General features: G+C 38.7%; 1 protein-coding gene across 1 annotated transcript in view; it reads right to left on the reverse strand.

Moving 5' to 3' along the window:
• LOC124805119 (epoxide hydrolase 4-like) overlaps window positions 1-20,820 on the reverse strand; it is a 71,214-nt gene that overhangs the window by 9,803 nt on the left and 40,591 nt on the right. Inside the window, exons 4-5 of the mRNA XM_047265572.1 lie at window positions 16,824-16,992; window positions 16,571-16,722 (exon numbers count right to left, since the gene is read on the reverse strand). Coding sequence (XP_047121528.1) covers window positions 16,571-16,722; window positions 16,824-16,992 — 321 coding nt within the window. The remainder of the gene's footprint in view (window positions 1-16,570; window positions 16,723-16,823; window positions 16,993-20,820) is intronic.

The following is a 20,820-nucleotide window of genomic DNA, read 5'->3' on the forward strand; positions in this document are numbered from 1 at the left end:
ATGATAATTCGTGTTACTCTTGCCTCAGGGAATGACGTTGCTAGCAAATATCTTATATAATTCCTTAGTTATGATGTCCAGAATTTTGACGTTAAGAACAGGTGTGGCGCAAAGAGATTTAATAATGTTGAATTCCGAGACTGTCATACCTCTGATTTTCCATATAATTATCTGGTTTACCGTATCGATTACGTCCAGTTGAAAACAAAAATGAAACATCCAATGCAGTTACATGGCAAATGGGACCTGAAAAAATTCTTTTCTAAAGATTATGTATATTTTGTTGCACTGAATACAATTTTTGCTTTCAACGATTGTACGTATCACTTAAAAGGAAGAGATGTATGTGGTAGAAGGTTTTTTTTGGTGCACTGAAATACGACAAAACCTTGATGTTATGCGAATAAGAAATTGTGAGTAAAAGTGTATGGAGGTTCTCAGAAAAAATAAAAGGGCAGAGAAAGCCGGGAAAGAAACCAGACTGGCAAGAAAAATAATCTGGGCCAAATAATTATGGATAGGGCATGTTTTATAGCGTGTATTTCAATATAATGTTATTTCGTAAATTTTTATTTAAATGCTTTTGTGCGCGACCAAATTTACCATGCCTTTTCTCATATTTTACTTACCAGAATTATATAAAATTTTCAGATTAGCTCATGTTGCTGCCATATGTCATGCAGCGAACGAGTTTTGTGAGATTTGACAGCGCTAAGAGAAAAAAAATTGAAGGTGAGCAATATCTATTAAAAACGTGTTTCTAAAATCATAAAATCAGAATTACTTAAAGAATATTGGTAACAATTTTGTTTAATTGCGCTATGTCTACGAATTTTTCTGACTAAATCGTAAGCGCCACCGTTCTCTAGTTCATTCCTTTTAACAAAAGGTACATACAGCAATTCAATGTTCAGAAGCTTAACATTTTGCACTGAATTGTTATTGTTAATTAAGTTCTTATCTTTGTAATATTTGAATGAAGTTCTACAAAAAGTTGTAAGAAAATTTGTTAGATAATTAATCCTAAATGTATTGGAACAGTCATGTTCAGAACTAGATTAATGCCCCCTTAAGTGATACATTCATCACAGTGTATTTTTAGCTTGTATTTCTACACACTCTTGCTAAATATATTTTGTTCCAAACTACCTATATATTTCATACGGCTTTAATTAACGTTTCTAGCGTTTTTTTCGATGTTCGTTTGTTTGTAATTTGCAAATGGATGCATGTGACAACATAATGAAATGCTTGCATACGTATATCAGGTTTTTGTTTTATTTAATCTCCTTCCCGGATTTTACTGACAAAGCGGGGCCACGCCGTTTGTATCACAGATTTACTTCAAACTTTGTACACCTTTAGTAGTCCATTAAAACAACATAATGTGCAAGTAGTAAGGTGCACTACTCGGGCAATTCCGAGAAAATCGCAAGAGAAGTTTTACGTGTATGTTGTGTAATGAATGTATCTGTGCCTAGGTGCCCGATGTCAGAGTTCATTGTGGGCAAGTGGTTAGCGTTCAAGCAACGTTAAGACGACCGTGTATGAGGCGACGGTTCGATCCCCGCTATACATTTTTTCATCACTGGTCTTATTATTTAGTTTATGTGACATTTGAGAGGTAATATAATTAAAGAAAACCACGTGTATTTCCCTGAAGTTTTAGTGAATTTCATTTAACTACTATTTTTCATTAAATTTAATTATTACAACAAACATACACTGTTGTTGTTGTGATCTTCAGTCCTGAGACTGGTTTGATGCAGCTCTCCATGCTACTGTATCCTGTGCAAGCTTCTTCATCTCCCAGTACCTACTGCAGCCTACATCCTTCTGAATCTGCTTAGTGCATTCATCTCTTCGTCTCCCTCTACGATTTTTACCCTCCACGCTGCCCTCCAGTACTAAATTGGTGATCCCTTGATGCCTCAGAACATATCCTACCAACCGATCCCTTCTTCTAGTCAAGTTGTGCCACAAACTCCTCTTCTCCCCAATTCTGTTCAATACCTCCTCATTAGTTATGTGATCTACCCATCTAATCTTCAGCATTCTTCTGTAGCACCACATTTCGAAAGCTTCTATTCTCTTCTGGTCTAGACTATTTATCGTCCATGTTTCACTCCCATACAAATACTTTCAGAAACGACTTCCTGACACTTAAATCCATACTCGATGTTAACAAACTTCTCTTCTTCAGAAACGCTTTCCTTGCCATTACCAGTCTACATTTTATATCCTCTCTACTTCGACCATCATCAGTTATTTTGCTCCCCAAATAGCAAAACTCCTTTACTACTTTAAGTGTCTCATTTCCTAATTTAATTCCCGCAGCATCACCCGACTTAATTCGACTGCATTCCATTATTCTCGTTTCGCTTTTGTTGATGTTCATCTTATATCCTCCTTTCAAGACAGTGTCCATTCCGTTCAACTGCTCTTCCAAGTCCTTTGCTGTCTCTGACAGAATTACAATGTCATCAGCGAACCTCATTATTCCTTCTCCTTCGATTTGTATTCCTACTCCGAATTTTTCTTTTGTTTCCTTCACTGCTTGCTCAATATACAGATTGAATAACATTGGGGACAGACTACAACTCTGTCTCACTCCCTTCCCAAGCACTGCTTCCGCGCGACCGCTACGGTCGCAGGTTCGAATCCTGCTTCGGGCATGGATGTGTGTGATGTCCACAGGTTAGTTAGGTTGAAGTAGTTCTAAGTTCTCGGGGACTAACGACCTCAGCAGTTAAGTCCCATAGTGCTCAGAGCCATTTGAACAATATGAGCACTGCTTCCCTTTCATGCCCCTCGACTCTTAAAACTGCCATCTGGTTTCTGTAGAAATTGTAAATAGCCTTTCGCTCCCTGTATTTTACCCCTGCCACCTTCAGAATTTGAAAGAGAGTATTCCAGTCAACATTGTCAAAAGCTTTCTCTAAGTCTACAAATGCTAGAAACGTAGGTTTGCCTTTCCTTAATCTTTCTTCTAAGATAAGTAGTAGGGTTAGTATTGCCTCACGTGTTCCAACATTTCTACGGAATCCAAACTGATCTTCCCCGAGGTCGGCTTCTACCAGTTTTTCCATTCGTCTGTAAAGAATTTGCGTTAGTATTTTGCAGCTGTGACTTATTAAACTGATAGTTCGGTAATTTTCACATTCGTCAACACCTTCTTTCTTTATGATTGGAATTATTATATTCTTCTTGAAGTCTGAGGGTATTTCACCTGTCTCATACATCTTGCTCACCAGATGGTAGAGTTTTGTCAGGACTGGCTCTCCCAAGGCTGTCAGTAGTTCTAATGAAATGTTGTCTACTCCCGGGGCCTTGTTTCGACTTAGGTCTTTCAGTGCTCTGTTAAACTCTTACGCAGTATCATATCTCCCATTTCATCTTCATCTACCTTCTCTTCCATTTCCATAACATTGTCCTCAAGAACATCGCCCCCGTATAGACCCTCTATATACTCCTTCCACCTTTCTGCTTTCCCTTCTTTGCTTAGAACTGGGTTTCCATCTTAGATCTTGATATTCATGCAAGTGGTACTCTTTTCTCGAAAGGTCCCCTATAATTTTCCCGGTTGGTCATGGTTTACGTTCTTCTAGATTATTTTCTTAGTCTAATATTTTTTATGAACGTTTAGGTAGACGAAGAATATCAAGGCAGTATCTATCTTACCCCTCATGAGATAAGCCTCTACATCCTTATATTTATCCTCTAGCCATCCCTGCTTAGCCATTTGCACTTCCTGTCGATCTCATTTTTTAGACGTTTGTATTCCTTTTTGCCTGCTTCACTTGTTGCATTTTTGTATTTTCTCCTTTCATCAATTAAATTCAGTATCTCTTCTGTTACCCAAGAATTTCTACTAGCTCTCGTCTTTTTACCTACTTGATCCTCTGCTGCCTTCACTATTTCATTCCTCAAAGCTATCCATTCTTCTTCTACTGTATTTGTTTCCCCCATTCCTGTCAATTGTTCCCTTATGCTCTCACTGAAACTCTGTACAACCTCTGGTTCTTTCAGTTTGTCCAGCTCCCATCTCCTTAAATTTCCACCTTTTTGCAGTTTCTTCAGTTTTAATCTACAGTTCATAACCAATAGATTGTGGTCAGAATCCACATCTGCCCTTGGAAATGTCTTACAATTTAAAACCTGGTTCGTAAATCTCTGTCTTACTATTATATAATCTGTCTGATACCTTTTAGTATCTCCAGGGTTCTTGCATGTATACAACCTTCTTTCATGATTCTTGAACCAAGTATTAGCTATGATTAAGTCACGAAGCTCTCCTGCTCTGCCCATTCTGCTATTACTGTTTGTCGATCCACAGCACAAAACTCCCCGCCTCTTATATACTACTGGCCATTAAAATTGCTACACCACGAAGATGACGTGCTACAGACGCGAAATTTAACCGACGGGAAGAAGATGCTGTGATATGCAAATGATTAGCTTTCCAGAACATTCACACAAGGTTGGCGCCGGTGGCGACATCTACAACGTGCTGACATGAGGGTAGTTTCCAAGCGATTTCTCATATACAAACAGCGGTAGACCGGCGTTGCCTGGTGAAAGGTTGTTGTGGTGCCACGTGTAAGGAGGAGAAATGCGTACCATCACGTTTCCGACTTTGATAAAGGTCTGATTGTAGCCTACCGCGATTGCGGTTTATCATATAGCGACATTGCTGCTCGCGTTGGTCGAGATTCAATGACTGTGGCAGAATATGGAATCCATGGGTTCAGAAGGGTAATACGGAACGCCGTGCTGGATCGCAATGGCCTCGTATCACTATCAGTCGAGGTGACAGGCATCTTATCCGCATGGCTGTAACGGATCGTGCAGGCACGTCTCGATCCCTGAGTCAACAGATGGGGACGTTTGCAAGACGACAACCATCTGCACGAACAGTTCGACGACGTTTGCAATAGCTGGGACTATCAGCTCTGAGACCATGGCTGCGGTTACCCTTGACGCTGCATCACAGACAGGAGCGCCTGCGATGGTGTACTCAACGGCGAACCTGGGTGCACGAATGGCAAAACGTCATTTTTTCGGATGAATCCAGGTTCTGTTTACAGCATAATTATGGTCGCATCCATGTTTGGCGACATCACAGTGAACGCACATTGGAAGCGTGTATTCGTCATCGCCATACTGGCGTATCACCCGGCGTGATGGTATGGGGTGCCATTGGTTACACGTCTCGGTCACCTCTTGTTCGCATTGACAGCACTTTGAACAGTGGACGTTACATTTCAGATGTGTTACAACCCGTGGCTGTACCCTTCATTCGATTCCTGCGAAACACTACATTTCAGCAGGATAATGCACGACCGCCTGTACGGGCTTTTCTGGATACAGAAAATGTTCGACTGCTGCCCTGGTCAGCACATGCTCCAGATCTCTCACCAACTGAAAACGTCTGGTCAATGGTGGCATAGCAACTGGCTCGTTACAATACGCCAGTCACTACTCTTGATGAACTGTGGTATCGTGTTGAAGCTGCATGGCCAGCTGTACCTGTACCAGCTATCCAAGCTCTGTTTGACTCAATGCCCATGTGTGTCAAGGCCGTTATTACGGCCAAAGGTGGTTGTTCTGGGTACTGATTTCTCAGGACCTATGCACCCAAATTGCGTGAAAATGTAATCACATGTCAATTCTAGTATAACATATTTGTCCAATGAATGCCCGTTTATCATCTGCATTTCTTCTTGGTGTAGCAATTTTAATGGCCAGTAGTGTATTTATAACCATCGAGAACTAAATGAAGAAACGCACAGAATTTTCCTGGATATGTATACCTGACGTGATTTGCGAAATCCCTTATACATGCCACCTGGTAGGATAGTCGGAACTACTTTGCACCTCGACTCTGCGAGCTGCGGACAGGGAGGCAGGCCTCATTTGGCAGCCAACCTGCGTAGCGCTGAGATGCTGCTAATTTGCCAAGAACGAATGGCATAGTTGCAAATTTTTTGATTATCAATGACTTTACACTTGTACTACATAAATGAGGGTTTGAGCGAGAATCGAACCGCCGCCTCATACACGTTCGTCTTAAGAGACTCGAACGCTATCCACCTGCCCTGCATTAATTCTAACGTCTGGCACCTACGCCCAGATACATCCGTTACATAATAGAACCGTAAAACTTCTCTTGCGATTTTCTCGGCATTTACAGAGTAGTGCATTACTACTTCCACGTTATGTTGTTTTAACGGCCTACTAAAGGTGTACAAAGTTTTAAGACATTTGTGATCCCAACGTTGTGGCCTTCCCTTGAGAGACAATTCTGTTGCTAGGCCATTGCTGTACGGACCTGATGATCATAGTTTGACTTCTTGCACACCCCAAGAAACCTGAAAACCCAAATAAGAACGTCATGATAATTTAAAGTAGGGAACAGTGTTATCCTGATAGGTACGACAACTTTGATAATAACAGAACACCTTAAAGTTTTGATGAACACCAATTTCAATAATTACTGAGTATGTCATGATATAAAGGTAGAAAGAAAGAAAGGTTATTTTTAATTATCTATCAAACATTTGAGTAATAACTGAAAATCAGTACCACGAAAGTTAAGTCCAAAGTAATATGTCGGTCAGAGATAACATTTATTGTGAAAGAGAGTTGTAAACGCGGCGAAAAGGAAATTCAATGCGTCTACAATGCTCGATCATGGAAATGTTAGTCGCTTGCTAACTTGCTTGCTATCGCCGGCCGGGGTGGCCGAGCGGTTCTAGGCGCTGCAGTCTGGAACCGCGCGACCGCTACAATCGCAGGTTCGAGTCCTGCTTCGGGCATGGATGTGTGTGATGTCCTTAGGTTAGTTAGGTTTAAGTAGTTCTAAGTTCTAGGGGACTGATGACCTTAGAAGTTAAGTCCCATAGTGCTCAGAGCCATTTGAACCATTTGCTTGCTATCAAGTCGAGAGAGAGCACCGTTTGTTACACTACTACAAACGGAACGCTACGAGATTGTTTCTGGTTATTAAAAAAAAGTAATATTGTGTGATAGAGATGCGCGGACTTTGTTCTCAGTTATTCTGACTTGAGAACTTGAACTGAAGTGATCTTCTGTGTACGATGAGTCAATCGAAGAGTTCAATACTTGATTAGCCTGGAGTAGGAAACTTTAATACGAACACACGAAGATAATACAAATACGCCGATTGTAAAAGTTGTCTAAATTGTCACGATCACCGAACTGAAAAGAATCGTAATTGATCTGATCCATCAGTGTGCGTGTGGTGTGATGATTATAAACTAATTGCTAAGAAGGAACAATAAAATTGTTCGTCAGTAATGGAAATCTCACGTGTTGGCTCCATCGTTAATTGAACTGTGTGATAGTTGATGGTCAAAATTAATTAGCTGTACACATTTTAATTGAAAGAATGACTTGATGAACATTGAGTACTGAAAGGAGTGTTTTGCCGAAATAATATCACGATGCACGAAAGCAAGATAGCATTAGCAACGTAACAACAACTACTGATACTGAACCGCATATGGATTTTTCCTCGCTTCAGTGGTGAGAAACGACGCCGGTGATGAACGATTAACTCAATACTGCAATAACTAACTAACCGGGCATCGCAAGTCATCATAAAACCATAATAGACAATTAAAATCAGCAGTTCGCATCGCTGAGAAGACTGTGCGGACTCGCAAACGGACTTTCATACATTACGCGAGGAACAATTTTCTTTAGAGATTTTCAGGTGCTGTTCCACGTTATCCGACGGGTACAACCATCACTGCGAGTCGCGTCTCCATTCCACCTACCGAGCTGTAGCAGTAGCGGGTCAACATCAACAGCGACAACAAAAGGGGAGAGGGGACGTCACAGTTCCAATGAGCATTAAGGGGGAAAATGTATCAAGCATTAGAAATAAAATTCTCTGTTACACACGGTGTGGAAATAATTCTGAGTGAGCTCTTTTTTCTACATGAGTGTTTTACACGTATTGAGAACTGGCCATAACAGTGACGTTCAGTTAAACTACGAGAAATTAGCCCGTCCAAAACCATGATCTGAATCCAGCCCTGTATCTTTAGGAAGAGCCTCAACGATGTTCCTCAGCAGTATTAGATTACTTCGACCTTTTCGTCTCTGAGTGGCTGTTGCACCCTATGTCCATAATTATTTGCAGGATGTGCTACAGATGTTACTCTCTACAGCTACAAACCGTTTGTAGAAAAGCTGCAAATACGGCTGAAGGTAGCACTAAATACAAGTGTGTCGAAACTAAGTGGATAATCATCAAAGAAAGAACACACTTTGATAGCGCCGGCAGTGAAACAAAAATTGCTAGGGCCGTGTGGTGGTTAGTCGATACACAAGGTGTTTCAGATAAAGTGTTTTTCTCTGTAAACTGCAATGTAGAAAGTGAAAGCAATATTTATTTAAATATGTAAAAGTTAGAAATGTTACTTTCTCTGCAGAGTTATGAACACGGTTGTTTAATTACTTTCCAGAGAGATACAGCACGACTTATAATATTTTTTAAACAGAACATATTTTTTTCAATCATGTAACTGATGTGTTCAAGCCAACTACGTAAAAATCAGTTTTAGTTTGAGAGCTAGAGACATTTAAACGTCGCAACAAAGATGTTTGTCGCTTCGGGACAACTTCACAACTCGCCCGTAGGTTGCTTAGGAGGTACACTAAATTGTGCATACACGAAAATGGGCAGTGGTTTGAACACCAAACTTAAATGAACAAACCGCCACAATATCCACCTGATCAGCGCCAGTTAGAGCGTTTAGAGCGTGTTGCATGTGCCCCTGTAACTTTCAACGTTTCTAGCTGCGTAACTAAAAAAGATAAAATTTTGAAATAAATTGATTTGTACATATTTGTTTTAAATACATGGGCTATGTGATAGAAAAAAACATTTTATATAAAAAATTATAGCTCGTTGCTGTAAGTACTTTAAACATAGCTGCGCTACAGCAATGGTTCCACGTAAATCAGACTAAGAACAGCCGACCAGTTGCAAAGGATAAAGTAATCTTTACCTAGGTTTCAATAGATATAAATCTATCTTCTTCAGAAGACGGCCTGGGGACAATGAACATCGTGATATATATTAAGGTATGAAACATGAGTCAAGAATAAAGTTTAACATATATTAGGAAAATATTGTATTACAAGATGTGAGAAAGATTCTTGGTACTTACAGTATTATAACATCATGAAGTGATATGTCCTTATCGTTTAGGCAAACATCTGCATAGTTACATTAATCATATAAAATATAGCCCTGACAACAGGGTTTGTCAAACAAATAAAATAGGTACATAGAAGTTGCAGAGCGCCTAAGCGACTGAGTAAAATCGGCCAGCGTAGTAGCACAGCGGCCAGGGCAGGTGGCGCAATAATAAATAAATTGGCAAGCATTTAACACTCCCGTATGACATTGTGGGAGGTATAGGAACAATAACGTAGATACATACATCAAAAAGACAGGTGGCGCTTCCGCCGTGAGTTACATGCAGTGGTCTATATAGCCAAAATATAAAGTTATATTACCATATTAGTGAAGCCCATAGAACGTATATAAGTCAAAACATCAAGAACAATCAGTAATGGCTTTTAAGAAAATTACGAGACCTGGTCTGTAATCCAGTTACTACGTAATATAGAATAAGAGAAAATTACATGAGGGCCGCTGTAGTGGCAGCCATACATCGTGAAAAGAACACATTATATAAACGATAGTAAACTGGAAGATTTGAAAGTGCATTATAGCTTCCTGAGGAAATAGACTACTGAGGTTACTAGCATTAATGTTATATATTACACAGTACGGGTTTAAAGCCTTCGAAAAATTGTTTACAGGCAAGGTTCAACTGATCATTCAGAATATTGCCGTCTTTGAGCTCTAGATGTTTAAAAATAAATAGCTCTTCCCACAGATCTAGTCTCCGTCCTTTGACCTGTCTATGTAGGATAACCGTGTCTTCTAACTGTTTAGGCGTGTGGCCGGTTATCAAGAGGTGTTCAGCAAAGGTAGAGTTGCGAATATTCGTTCCTTTTTTGCCTAACAGATGTTCTTTATATCGTGTTTTCACAGCTCTGCCGGTTTGACCAATATAATAAGAGGGGCAGTTATTACAGGTTAGCTTGTAAATACCTGAATTAGAAAACCAATCGCTGGCAATCTCTACTGACTGTACAAGATTTCTTTTTAAACTGTTATCTGTAGAAAAGGAGACGTTACAGTTATATTTTTTATTTAGAAGACGTTTAATCCTATACGATAAGTTACCCAGGAAAGGGATGGAAATAAATTTTTTAGTTTCTGTGGTATCCGTGGGGAGAATATTTCTCAAAGTCGAACATTTTTGGGAGATTTTCTTATTGAGCAGGTAATCGATCATATTCTGGTTATACCCATTATTAACCGCAATCGCTTTGATGACATTCAATTCCTTTTTTTGATCCGCAGGTGATAAAGGAGTGGTTACCATTCGGTGAATGGCGGAATGAAAAAGTGCCAATTTATGAGCTTTTGGATGGGTTGAGTCAGCAGGAATGACATTATCAGAATATGTTTCCTCGCGGAAGATATTAAAATGGAAGGAATTATCTTCTATAGAAATTGTTAAATCGAGAAAATTAAGTTCACGTTTATCATTTTGAAGTTCTTTTGTGAAGGAAATTTTTTCATGTAAACCGTTGAAAGTGTTAAAGAGATGCTCTAACTCATGATCAGTGCCATCAAAAGCAATGAAAATGTCATCAACATACCGTGCATAATAGCGGATTTTGTGGCGTAATTCTGAACTTGAATTGAAGAACGTTGTTTCCAGGGCGTTAATGAAAACCTCTGCTAGAGTACCGGCGAGGGGGCTACCCATTGCTAGACCATCTGGTTGTACATACATTTTCCCGTTAAATGTGATGTAATTGTATTTTAAAATGACCTTGAGCAAACCAATGAGTTCGGCAATGTGAGTTTCACTTAATTTTTTATGTTTAAGAAGATTCTCTTTTACAAGGTCTATGGTTTCATCAACCGGAACATTTGTGTAAAGGCTGACGATGTCAAAGGACACCAGTCTAGTGTCAGGTGTACAACTTATAGATTGAATATTGTTAATTAATTCCTTACTGTTTTTTACAGAAAAATTATTTTCGAAAGTGAAAGCATCTTTAATTTTAAAATGGAGGCGCCTAGCAAGTGTGTGATGTGGACTGCCTATACCATTCACTATAGGGCGGATCGGGTGATTTTGTTTATGCAGTTTAAACTGACTTCTGAGCACTGGTGGTTTAGGGTTCATATTTATAAGCCCTTTCTTTTGGAACTTATTGAACAAGCTGACGGAATTCGTTAAAGTACGCCGGATTTCATTTTGCAGTTCAGTAGTAGGATCTACAGTAACCTCAGTGATGTCGTTTTCCTCAAAAAACTTTACAGTCTTCTCTATATATTCATTTTTATAAGCCACGACCACGGTGTTCCCTTTGTCACTCTTAGTGATTAATGCGTCGTGCTCTCTAAGTTTATGATTAATGCTTTTTATTATACTATATTCGCCCGATTGCTTATTAGGAGATAATTTAATTTCTTTTTCTATTATGTTGTTACATTCGTAGGCACATTTGACTTGCTCCGTTTTCTCTAATTTCAGAGATTCTAAACCGATTTTTAGATCTACAATGAGATTACAAATAACTGGATATTTATCGAGTTTAGCAGGCAAGTTATATTTAAGGCCTTTACACAACAAGTCATTTTCGGCCTGCGTAAAAGAAATATTGGTTTTATTTAGTACTCTATCGTAAAAAAGGTGCTTAACACTATTGTCTGCTGTATTATCACTTTTACTTGTGGTCCTATTACTAAACTTTAAAAGCTTTCTTTCATGTCTGGCCTTGATTATTTCTTTACGATTAGAGAGCCATTCATTAATACTATTCCACAGGTGGTCAATTTGAAAATTACAAAGATCTTTAAAGGCTTTAGTTAAAAATAGGTGTATACAGTAGGCTTCACTATTAAGGACATCTTTTTTCTTGTACAAATTTACTGTGCTCTCGGAAATAACTAAATGCACTAGCTTCTTTTTAATAGAAGGCACCCTGTTACACTGTTTAAAATTTACGTACGCCTTCACATAATCAGGGATAATGTCTTTCTCTAGGCACTGGTGATTAAAGTCAATAGCCATACCTGCTTTCACAATTTTTAATTTGATGTCCATATACCTGGATGCAGCTTTTGATACCTCGGCAGGCAAGAATTTCAGTACTTTAAACATAGCTGCGCTACAGCAATGGTTCCACGTAAATCAGACTAAGAACAGCCGACCAGTTGCAAAGGATAAAGTAATCTTTACCTAGGTTTCAATAGATATAAATCTATCTTCTTCAGAAGACGGCCTGGGGACAATGAACATCGTGATATATATTAAAGTATGAAACATGAGTCAAGAATAAAGTTTAACATATATTAGGAAAATATTGTATTACAAGATGTAAGTACCAAGAATCTTTCTCACATCTTGTAATACAATATTTTCCTAATATATGTTAAACTTTATTCTTGACTCATGTTTCATACCTTAATATATATCACGATGTTCATTGTCCCCAGGCCGTCTTCTGAAGAAGATAGATTTATATCTATTGAAACCTAGGTAAAGATTACTTTATCCTTTGCAACTGGTCGGCTGTTCTTAGTCTGATTTACGTGGAACCATTGCTGTAGCGCAGCTATGTTTAAAGTACTGAAATTCTTGCCTGCCGAGGTATCAAAAGCTGCATCCAGGTATATGGACATCAAATTAAAAATTGTGAAAGCAGGTATGGCTATTGACTTTAATCACCAGTGCCTAGAGAAAGACATTATCCCTGATTATGTGAAGGCGTACGTAAATTTTAAACAGTGTAACAGGGTGCCTTCTATTAAAAAGAAGCTAGTGCATTTAGTTATTTCCGAGAGCACAGTAAATTTGTACAAGAAAAAAGATGTCCTTAATAGTGAAGCCTACTGTATACACCTATTTTTAACTAAAGCCTTTAAAGATCTTTGTAATTTTCAAATTGACCACCTGTGGAATAGTATTAATGAATGGCTCTCTAATCGTAAAGAAATAATCAAGGCCAGACATGAAAGAAAGCTTTTAAAGTTTAGTAATAGGACCACAAGTAAAAGTGATAATACAGCAGACAATAGTGTTAAGCACCTTTTTTACGATAGAGTACTAAATAAAACCAATATTTCTTTTACGCAGGCCGAAAATGACTTGTTGTGTAAAGGCCTTAAATATAACTTGCCTGCTAAACTCGATAAATATCCAGTTATTTGTAATCTCATTGTAGATCTAAAAATCGGTTTAGAATCTCTGAAATTAGAGAAAACGGAGCAAGTCAAATGTGCCTACGAATGTAACAACATAATAGAAAAAGAAATTAAATTATCTCCTAATAAGCAATCGGGCGAATATAGTATAATAAAAAGCATTAATCATAAACTTAGAGAGCACGACGCATTAATCACTAAGAGTGACAAAGGGAACACCGTGGTCGTGGCTTATAAAAATGAATATATAGAGAAGACTGTAAAGTTTTTTGAGGAAAACGACATCACTGAGGTTACTGTAGATCCTACTACTGAACTGCAAAATGAAATCCGGCGTACTTTAACGAATTCCGTCAGCTTGTTCAATAAGTTCCAAAAGAAAGGGCTTATAAATATGAACCCTAAACCACCAGTGCTCAGAAGTCAGTTTAAACTGCATAAACAAAATCACCCGATCCGCCCTATAGTGAATGGTATAGGCAGTCCACATCACACACTTGCTAGGCGCCTCCATTTTAAAATTAAAGATGCTTTCACTTTCGAAAATAATTTTTCTGTAAAAAACAGTAAGGAATTAATTAACAATATTCAATCTATAAGTTGTACACCTGACACTAGACTGGTGTCCTTTGACATCGTCAGCCTTTACACAAATGTTCCGGTTGATGAAACCATAGACCTTGTAAAAGAGAATCTTCTTAAACATAAAAAATTAAGTGAAACTCACATTGCCGAACTCATTGGTTTGCTCAAGGTCATTTTAAAATACAATTACTTCACATTTAACGGGAAAATGTATGTACAACCAGATGGTCTAGCAATGGGTAGCCCCCTCGCCGGTATTCTAGCAGAGGTTTTCATTAACGCCCTGGAAACAACGTTCTTCAATTCAAGTTCAGAATTACGCCACAAAATCCGCTATTATGCACGGTATGTTGATGACATTTTCATTGCTTTTGATGGCACTGATCATGAGTTAGAGCATCTCTTTAACACTTTCAACGGTTTACATGAAAAAATTTCCTTCACAAAAGAACTTCAAAATGATAAACGTGAACTTAATTTTCTCGATTTAACAATTTCTATAGAAGATAATTCCTTCCATTTTAATATCTTCCGCAAGGAAACATATTCTGATAAAGTCATTCCTGCTGACTCAACCCATCCAAAAGCTCATAAATTGGCATTTTTTCATTCCGCCATTCACCGAATGGTAACCACTCCTTTATCACCTGCGGATCAAAAAAAGGAATTGAATGTCATCAAAGCGATTGCGGTTAATAATGGGTATAACCAGAATATGATCGATTACCTGCTCAATAAGAAAATCTCCCAAAAATGTTCGACTTTGAGAAATATTCTCCCCACGGATACCACAGAAACTAAAAAATTTATTTCCATCCCTTTCCTGGGTAACTTATCGTATAGGATTAAACGTCTTCTAAATAAAAAAATATAACTGTAACGTCTCCTTTTCTACAGATAACAGTTTAAAAAGAAATCTTGTACAGTCAGTAGAGATTGCCAGCGATTGGTTTTCTAATTCAGGTATTTACAAGCTAACCTGTAATAACTGCCCCTCTTATTATATTGGTCAAACCGGCAGAGCTGTGAAAACACGATATAAAGAACATCTGTTAGGCAAAAAAGGAACGAATATTCGCAACTCTACCTTTGCTGAACACCTCTTGATAACCGGCCACACGCCTAAACAGTTAGAAGACACGGTTATCCTACATAGACAGGTCAAAGGACGGAGACTAGATCTGTGGGAAGAGCTATTTATTTTTAAACATCTAGAGCTCAAAGACGGCAATATTCTGAATGATCAGTTGAACCTTGCCTGTAAACAATTTTTCGAAGGCTTTAAACCCGTACTGTGTAATATATAACATTAATGCTAGTAACCTCAGTAGTCTATTTCCTCAGGAAGCTATAATGCACTTTCAAATCTTCCAGTTTACTATCGTTTATATAATGTGTTCTTTTCACGATGTATGGCTGCCACTACAGCGGCCCTCATGTAATTTTCTCTTATTCTATATTACGTAGTAACTGGATTGTAGACCAGGTCTCGTAATTTTCTTAAAAGCCATTACTGATTGTTCTTGATGTTTTGACTTATATACGTTCTATGGGCTTCACTAATATGGTAATATAACTTTATATTTTGGCTATATAGACCACTGCATGTAACTCACGGCGGAAGCGCCACCTGTCTTTTTGATGTATGTATCTACGTTATTGTTCCTATACCTCCCACAATGTCATAACGGGAGTGTTAAATGCTTGCCAATTTATTTATTATCACTCTATTTAAGAACGCATTTAATATTGATGTTTCAAATGTTACTTCAGTACGCCTATCGGCACATAGTTCGCGACATGAGCGCCACCTGCCCTGGCCGCTGTGCTACTACGCTGGCCGATTTTACTCAGTCGCTTAGGCGCTCTGCAACTTCTATGTACCTATTTTATTTGTTTGACAAACCCTGTTGTCAGGGCTATATTTTATATGATTAATGTAACTATGCAGATGTTTGCCTAAACGATAAGGACATATCACTTCATGTTGTTATAATACTGTAAGTACCAAGAATCTTTCTCACATCTTGTAATACAATATTTTCCTAATATATGTTAAACTTTATTCTTGACTCATGTTTCATACCTTAATATATATCACGATGTTCATTGTCCCCAGGCCGTCTTCTGAAGAAGATAGATTTATATCTATTGAAACCTAGGAAAAGATTACTTTATCCTTTGCAACTGGTCGGCTGTTCTTAGTCTGATTTTCGTTGCTGTAACTCTTAGGAAAATAACCAAGTAAACTATGTTCTAACTTCAGCGAAATTTTTTTAAGTTTACCTATCTAAAAATACATTCATTTCCCCCATTATTTTGTTAGTCAGAGAGAAAAACCCCCTACCAGAAACTCCCTGTATATTGGGTGCCGTTTACGTAAAGCACACCATTATTCTGCAACAATTCCAATAAACATTGGAAATTTCAACAGAGAGCTGAGCTAAGAAGTAAATAAAAGTTAAATCCAACTTGTTCACTTATTACTACAATCTGATTACTTTTAAAGTGCTTGGTCATGAACCAGTGTACTGAAGTGGCGTTTATAATCAACTAAAACTAATAATTACGTAACGTAAAAAACAATTGTCTTCAGCCTACAAAATTCCAAGTAATTTTAGAAGCAAAGTGACAAAAATGTCAAGTTACCTGGCTTTCCAAAAGTATATTTATATGCTTCAATTTCTTCTTTTTTTATTGGAACCTTGGCATACATGCGAAAAATCGTATCAAAGATGCCGAAGTCATCCAGGCGTAGAGCGAATTCAGGAAGAAACGGCAGTTGATAGAAAAACACATACCTGTAACGAAATAAGTCTTTGCTGTAGTAAAATTTTTTAATGTCATTAAATAATATTTCTGATGTTTTACATTAAATTAAACCATTAAGACTGACACCTACCAAGATTTTAAGAACTGATCCTTGTCCGAAAATACCATATTCGACCAAGCATCTGGGAAAGGAGCGTCGAGGATGATGTAGTTGTTCAGCATGTGGTAGTATTTAAACACAAAAGCCCAGCCAACCACGCCTCCCCAGTCGTGTGCGACGAGGGTGAACTTTTCTCGGCCTGAAACAAAGCCACAATTACATCAGTCCTGGCCGAAGTACCTTTGCCTCCGAACGTGGTACATCCCACTGTGAGCTTCACGCTGCACGCGACTAGCTAGCAGAAAACTAACTGGCATCTTACCTTGCTGACGCACAGTTTGTGCTGAAACCGACCATTCGTATGACGCAGAAACCGCGTGAGGTGTCCCAGGCCTTAGCAATCTCAACACGCATTGCATACGAGTGGGCGTCAACTCACCATCAGGTCATAAACATTCAGATTTCCCCGAGACGACTAAGGCGAAAGTCGGAATGTTTCTCTTGATGGTGAGGGCATGACTGATATCCTGTTTTTCTGTCATCAATGTTCTGACTGGTTTGAATCGGCTCCCCAACAGTTCCTCTTGTGTCACTGGTCAATCCGAGATAGAGCTCGTTTTATAACAACCCAGTCGTCTATGAGACATTTCTCCATTATCTTCCTCGTTTCTTGCCTGGACCCAGGAATCTCTCTCTGGACGTGAAACTACGACTATTACGTAACTTACATAAAGTAGAAACTAAATTTTGAAATATTTCCCATTTATCTATTCAACCTTCTCTTACACTGAAGCAGGGTTATTCACATAGAGTACTTACACACCACGGTTACTAAAGAAATGACAGTAATGTTAATGAATAGCAGTAAAATTAAATTAACAGAACAAAAGTGACTGCAGTACAAGTAGAAAAAAACACATTCGTCACGCCTGTCTTTAGCTCACAAAGGGGCGAATAGTGCTGATCCCAATAGCGTTCGTTATTTACTCGATGGTATTAAATGGCTGACTGATAGCAAAGCTAAATTTAAAAGGAATTCCTTCTAGACAATTCCTATTCCACTGAAGAATTTTTATACAGAACTTGTTTCCAGAGCCTTTCTTGATTCTGCAGCAGGGAGTGCGTTGCCTTGAACGCTAGAATTGTGTGCCGGATTGGGACTCGATCCCGGAACCTTTGTTTTCGCGGGCAAATTCTCTACCTGCTGAGGTACTATTCACGAAGTTTACAAAGTAGAGGGTCCAGCGGAAGCAAGGCTATGGAGGCGGGTTGTGCCTGGATAGCCCATCCCCAGTAACTCCGCACCATGGGACTTAACAGCTGTGGTCATCAGTCCCCTAGAACTTAGAACTACTTAAACCTAACTAACCTAAGGACATCACACACATCCATGCCCGAGGCAGGATTCGAACCTGCGACCGTAGCAGTCGCGCGGTTCCGGACTGCGCGCCTAGAACCGCGAGACCACCGCGGCCGGCCCTCTCCCCGGAAAAATGTGTTACGGACAGAATTAATACTAAAGAGGTAATAAATTAAAACCTCACGCCTAATACTACACGAACAGCGAAAATCTAAGCGTTAAACCTTGTTTTCCTTTGGTCATTTTGCTGAGGCATATACTTTGTGGTTTACACTAGCACTACGTATACAAAGCGCAAACAGGTTGCTTGTCGTAATATACACTTTATTACAAACTCTGATCGTGAATGACAAAATTCGATCTTGCCGCCAGAATGAAATTGCCTGTACTTGTATTATTTATCAAAATACATAGGATTTCGAGTACAAAACACGCTTGGGACTACCGTCATAGCTTAATGGTTCATTAGCAATAAAAAGATATTCGCTCATTATGGGTACTACTGATAATCAAAGTACTTATATGATTTTTCTACAACATTACAAAACAAACAAGGTGCTACTGCGGATCCTGTATACAGCTTAAAGTGCACTTGACGATTTGAATAGTTCGTTTCTGTCATTGTCTCCTGGTAATGCTGCGTCTACGCTGACTGTATTATTTGCCAAAAAATTTGGCTGATTCTGAGATTAAAGTCATCTGTACGTATAACGACCCTCCATGCTAGAGAATAAAATTTATTTTGCAATACAAAACATATGTTGTCTTCTGCTGATAATGCTATGTCTGAACCGTTCATGTCATTTGTCAACAAACGGGTCTTAGCTTGGCTAAAAAACAGGTATTAAAGCCATCCATACATTATAACAGGTGCAGCAAGTCGCTCCATGCATCGCTATGTTACAGGAAAAGTGTCACAAACTACTCAACAATTCACATTCAAGTGCTTGGTATAGGGTTCACAGATGTCTCTCGACCATTCCACTCTTGAACAGCATGTGGGGAGGAAATGAACATGATAATCTCTGTGCGAAATCTGATTTCTCTTATTCTATTAAGGTGGCCATTTCTCCCAATGTATGAGGGAGTAAAATATTTATATACACAGCCCTAAGTCTGATGGTAAGCTGTAATCACGTATGCACATTAAGACCAAAGAACACATAATAATAACTGAATCTGATCTTTTTTTATTCCACCATCCCGACACAAATTAGGCAAGTCATTAGCACGAATCACTTAGAACTGAAGTGATATTTTACAGTTAATACTGATTGCACTAGCATTTAAGAGAATGGATCACTTCTATTTTTAAACACATTGCGTTATATTTATTTAAGTTCAGGGTCAACTGAAAGTCCTTCATCGTCTGGTATAATCTTCCAGTGTTATTTACTGCAGACAGTAACAACGCTAAAACAACTCTTTGACACAAAATTGGGGCTACGTCTACCGATTTCGTCCAGTTTTATTTCGCTATGATGTATAGCGAGCTCAAGCATGAATTAGACATGTACACTTGCAGTTTTAAACAAGACAAAAGCTCGTCTTAATTCGACTAAAACTGACACCATCATTATAGAACCCCCCACACTAGGATAAAAAAAGTGCATATCTTGCAGTACAAAACTTTGTCGTCTTCTGATAACAATGCTACGTCGAATTTGTCTGCATTTAATTTGTCTGCATTTTTTGTCAAACACCCGTTTTAGCTCGCCTAAAAACCGAGAGGTAAGTGTACAAATGTAATTTAGATGTACTGCACATGAAATATGTCGAAATCCGTAGGTTATTAATAAAATTACACGAGAAAATTGTTAAAACCAATTCATCAAGTCATCCTACTGTATTTCTGTTTTGCTTGCCTTAGATACGTGCTTATACACAATAAGACAAATTACAACTGTCTACAGCAGAAGAGAAAATGGTAGATAAAGTGACTAATTTTAGTGTATAGTTCAGCCAGAGTAAAAATGAGTGTATTAAAGAGCAAAATCCTTCTCTGCCATCCCTGATTGCTTCTAAAGTAGTTCTGCACTGTGCTGTCACCCTACAGGAAAATGTACTAATTAGTACTGGTCCGTGAATGTGACACTAATTGTAAGCAATGTATAATCATTACTATACAGTCGACAACTGACGTGAGGAATGTAGTCTTAATGGGACTAATTAAATCTGTGCTACACGTCTAAGCCTAGTGGAATTGTTTTAAGTGACAACTCTGCTGCTCAGGATTGTTTACTGACATGATGTTCTGTAGTACCTAATTGTTTAATATTGGGTGTGTTGAAGAAAGATGAATTTTAAGAGAATTTCGCTTGACTGTAATCAAAGCCATAGTCTTCCTGTTTGCATGCAGTGCGCGACGACGATGCCATCAGTAACAAGAGCGTTAGTTGTTCGTCGTTTCGTTGTGATACCGCATGTGCTGGCTGTCAGAATGCTGCACAATGAAGCGTCTCCGCCATCTAGAGTTAAGCCGGGCGTTGTCAGACGATGTGCAGCAGTAGTGCCTACCACAGGGGACTGCAGCGCAGTGTAAAAAAAGGTGCAGCCATCGCAGCTGCAGGCATGATGCATGCTGCAGCATCTAACACCCTCCCTACTACCCCTGGCAGTGTAGAACTTCATTCTATTCATTCCAGAAGCCAAATTATGCACACTCTT

The sequence above is a fragment of the Schistocerca piceifrons genome, chromosome 7, assembly GCF_021461385.2.
Source record: "Schistocerca piceifrons isolate TAMUIC-IGC-003096 chromosome 7, iqSchPice1.1, whole genome shotgun sequence".
In the NCBI taxonomy this organism is placed as follows: Eukaryota; Metazoa; Arthropoda; class Insecta; order Orthoptera; family Acrididae; genus Schistocerca; species Schistocerca piceifrons.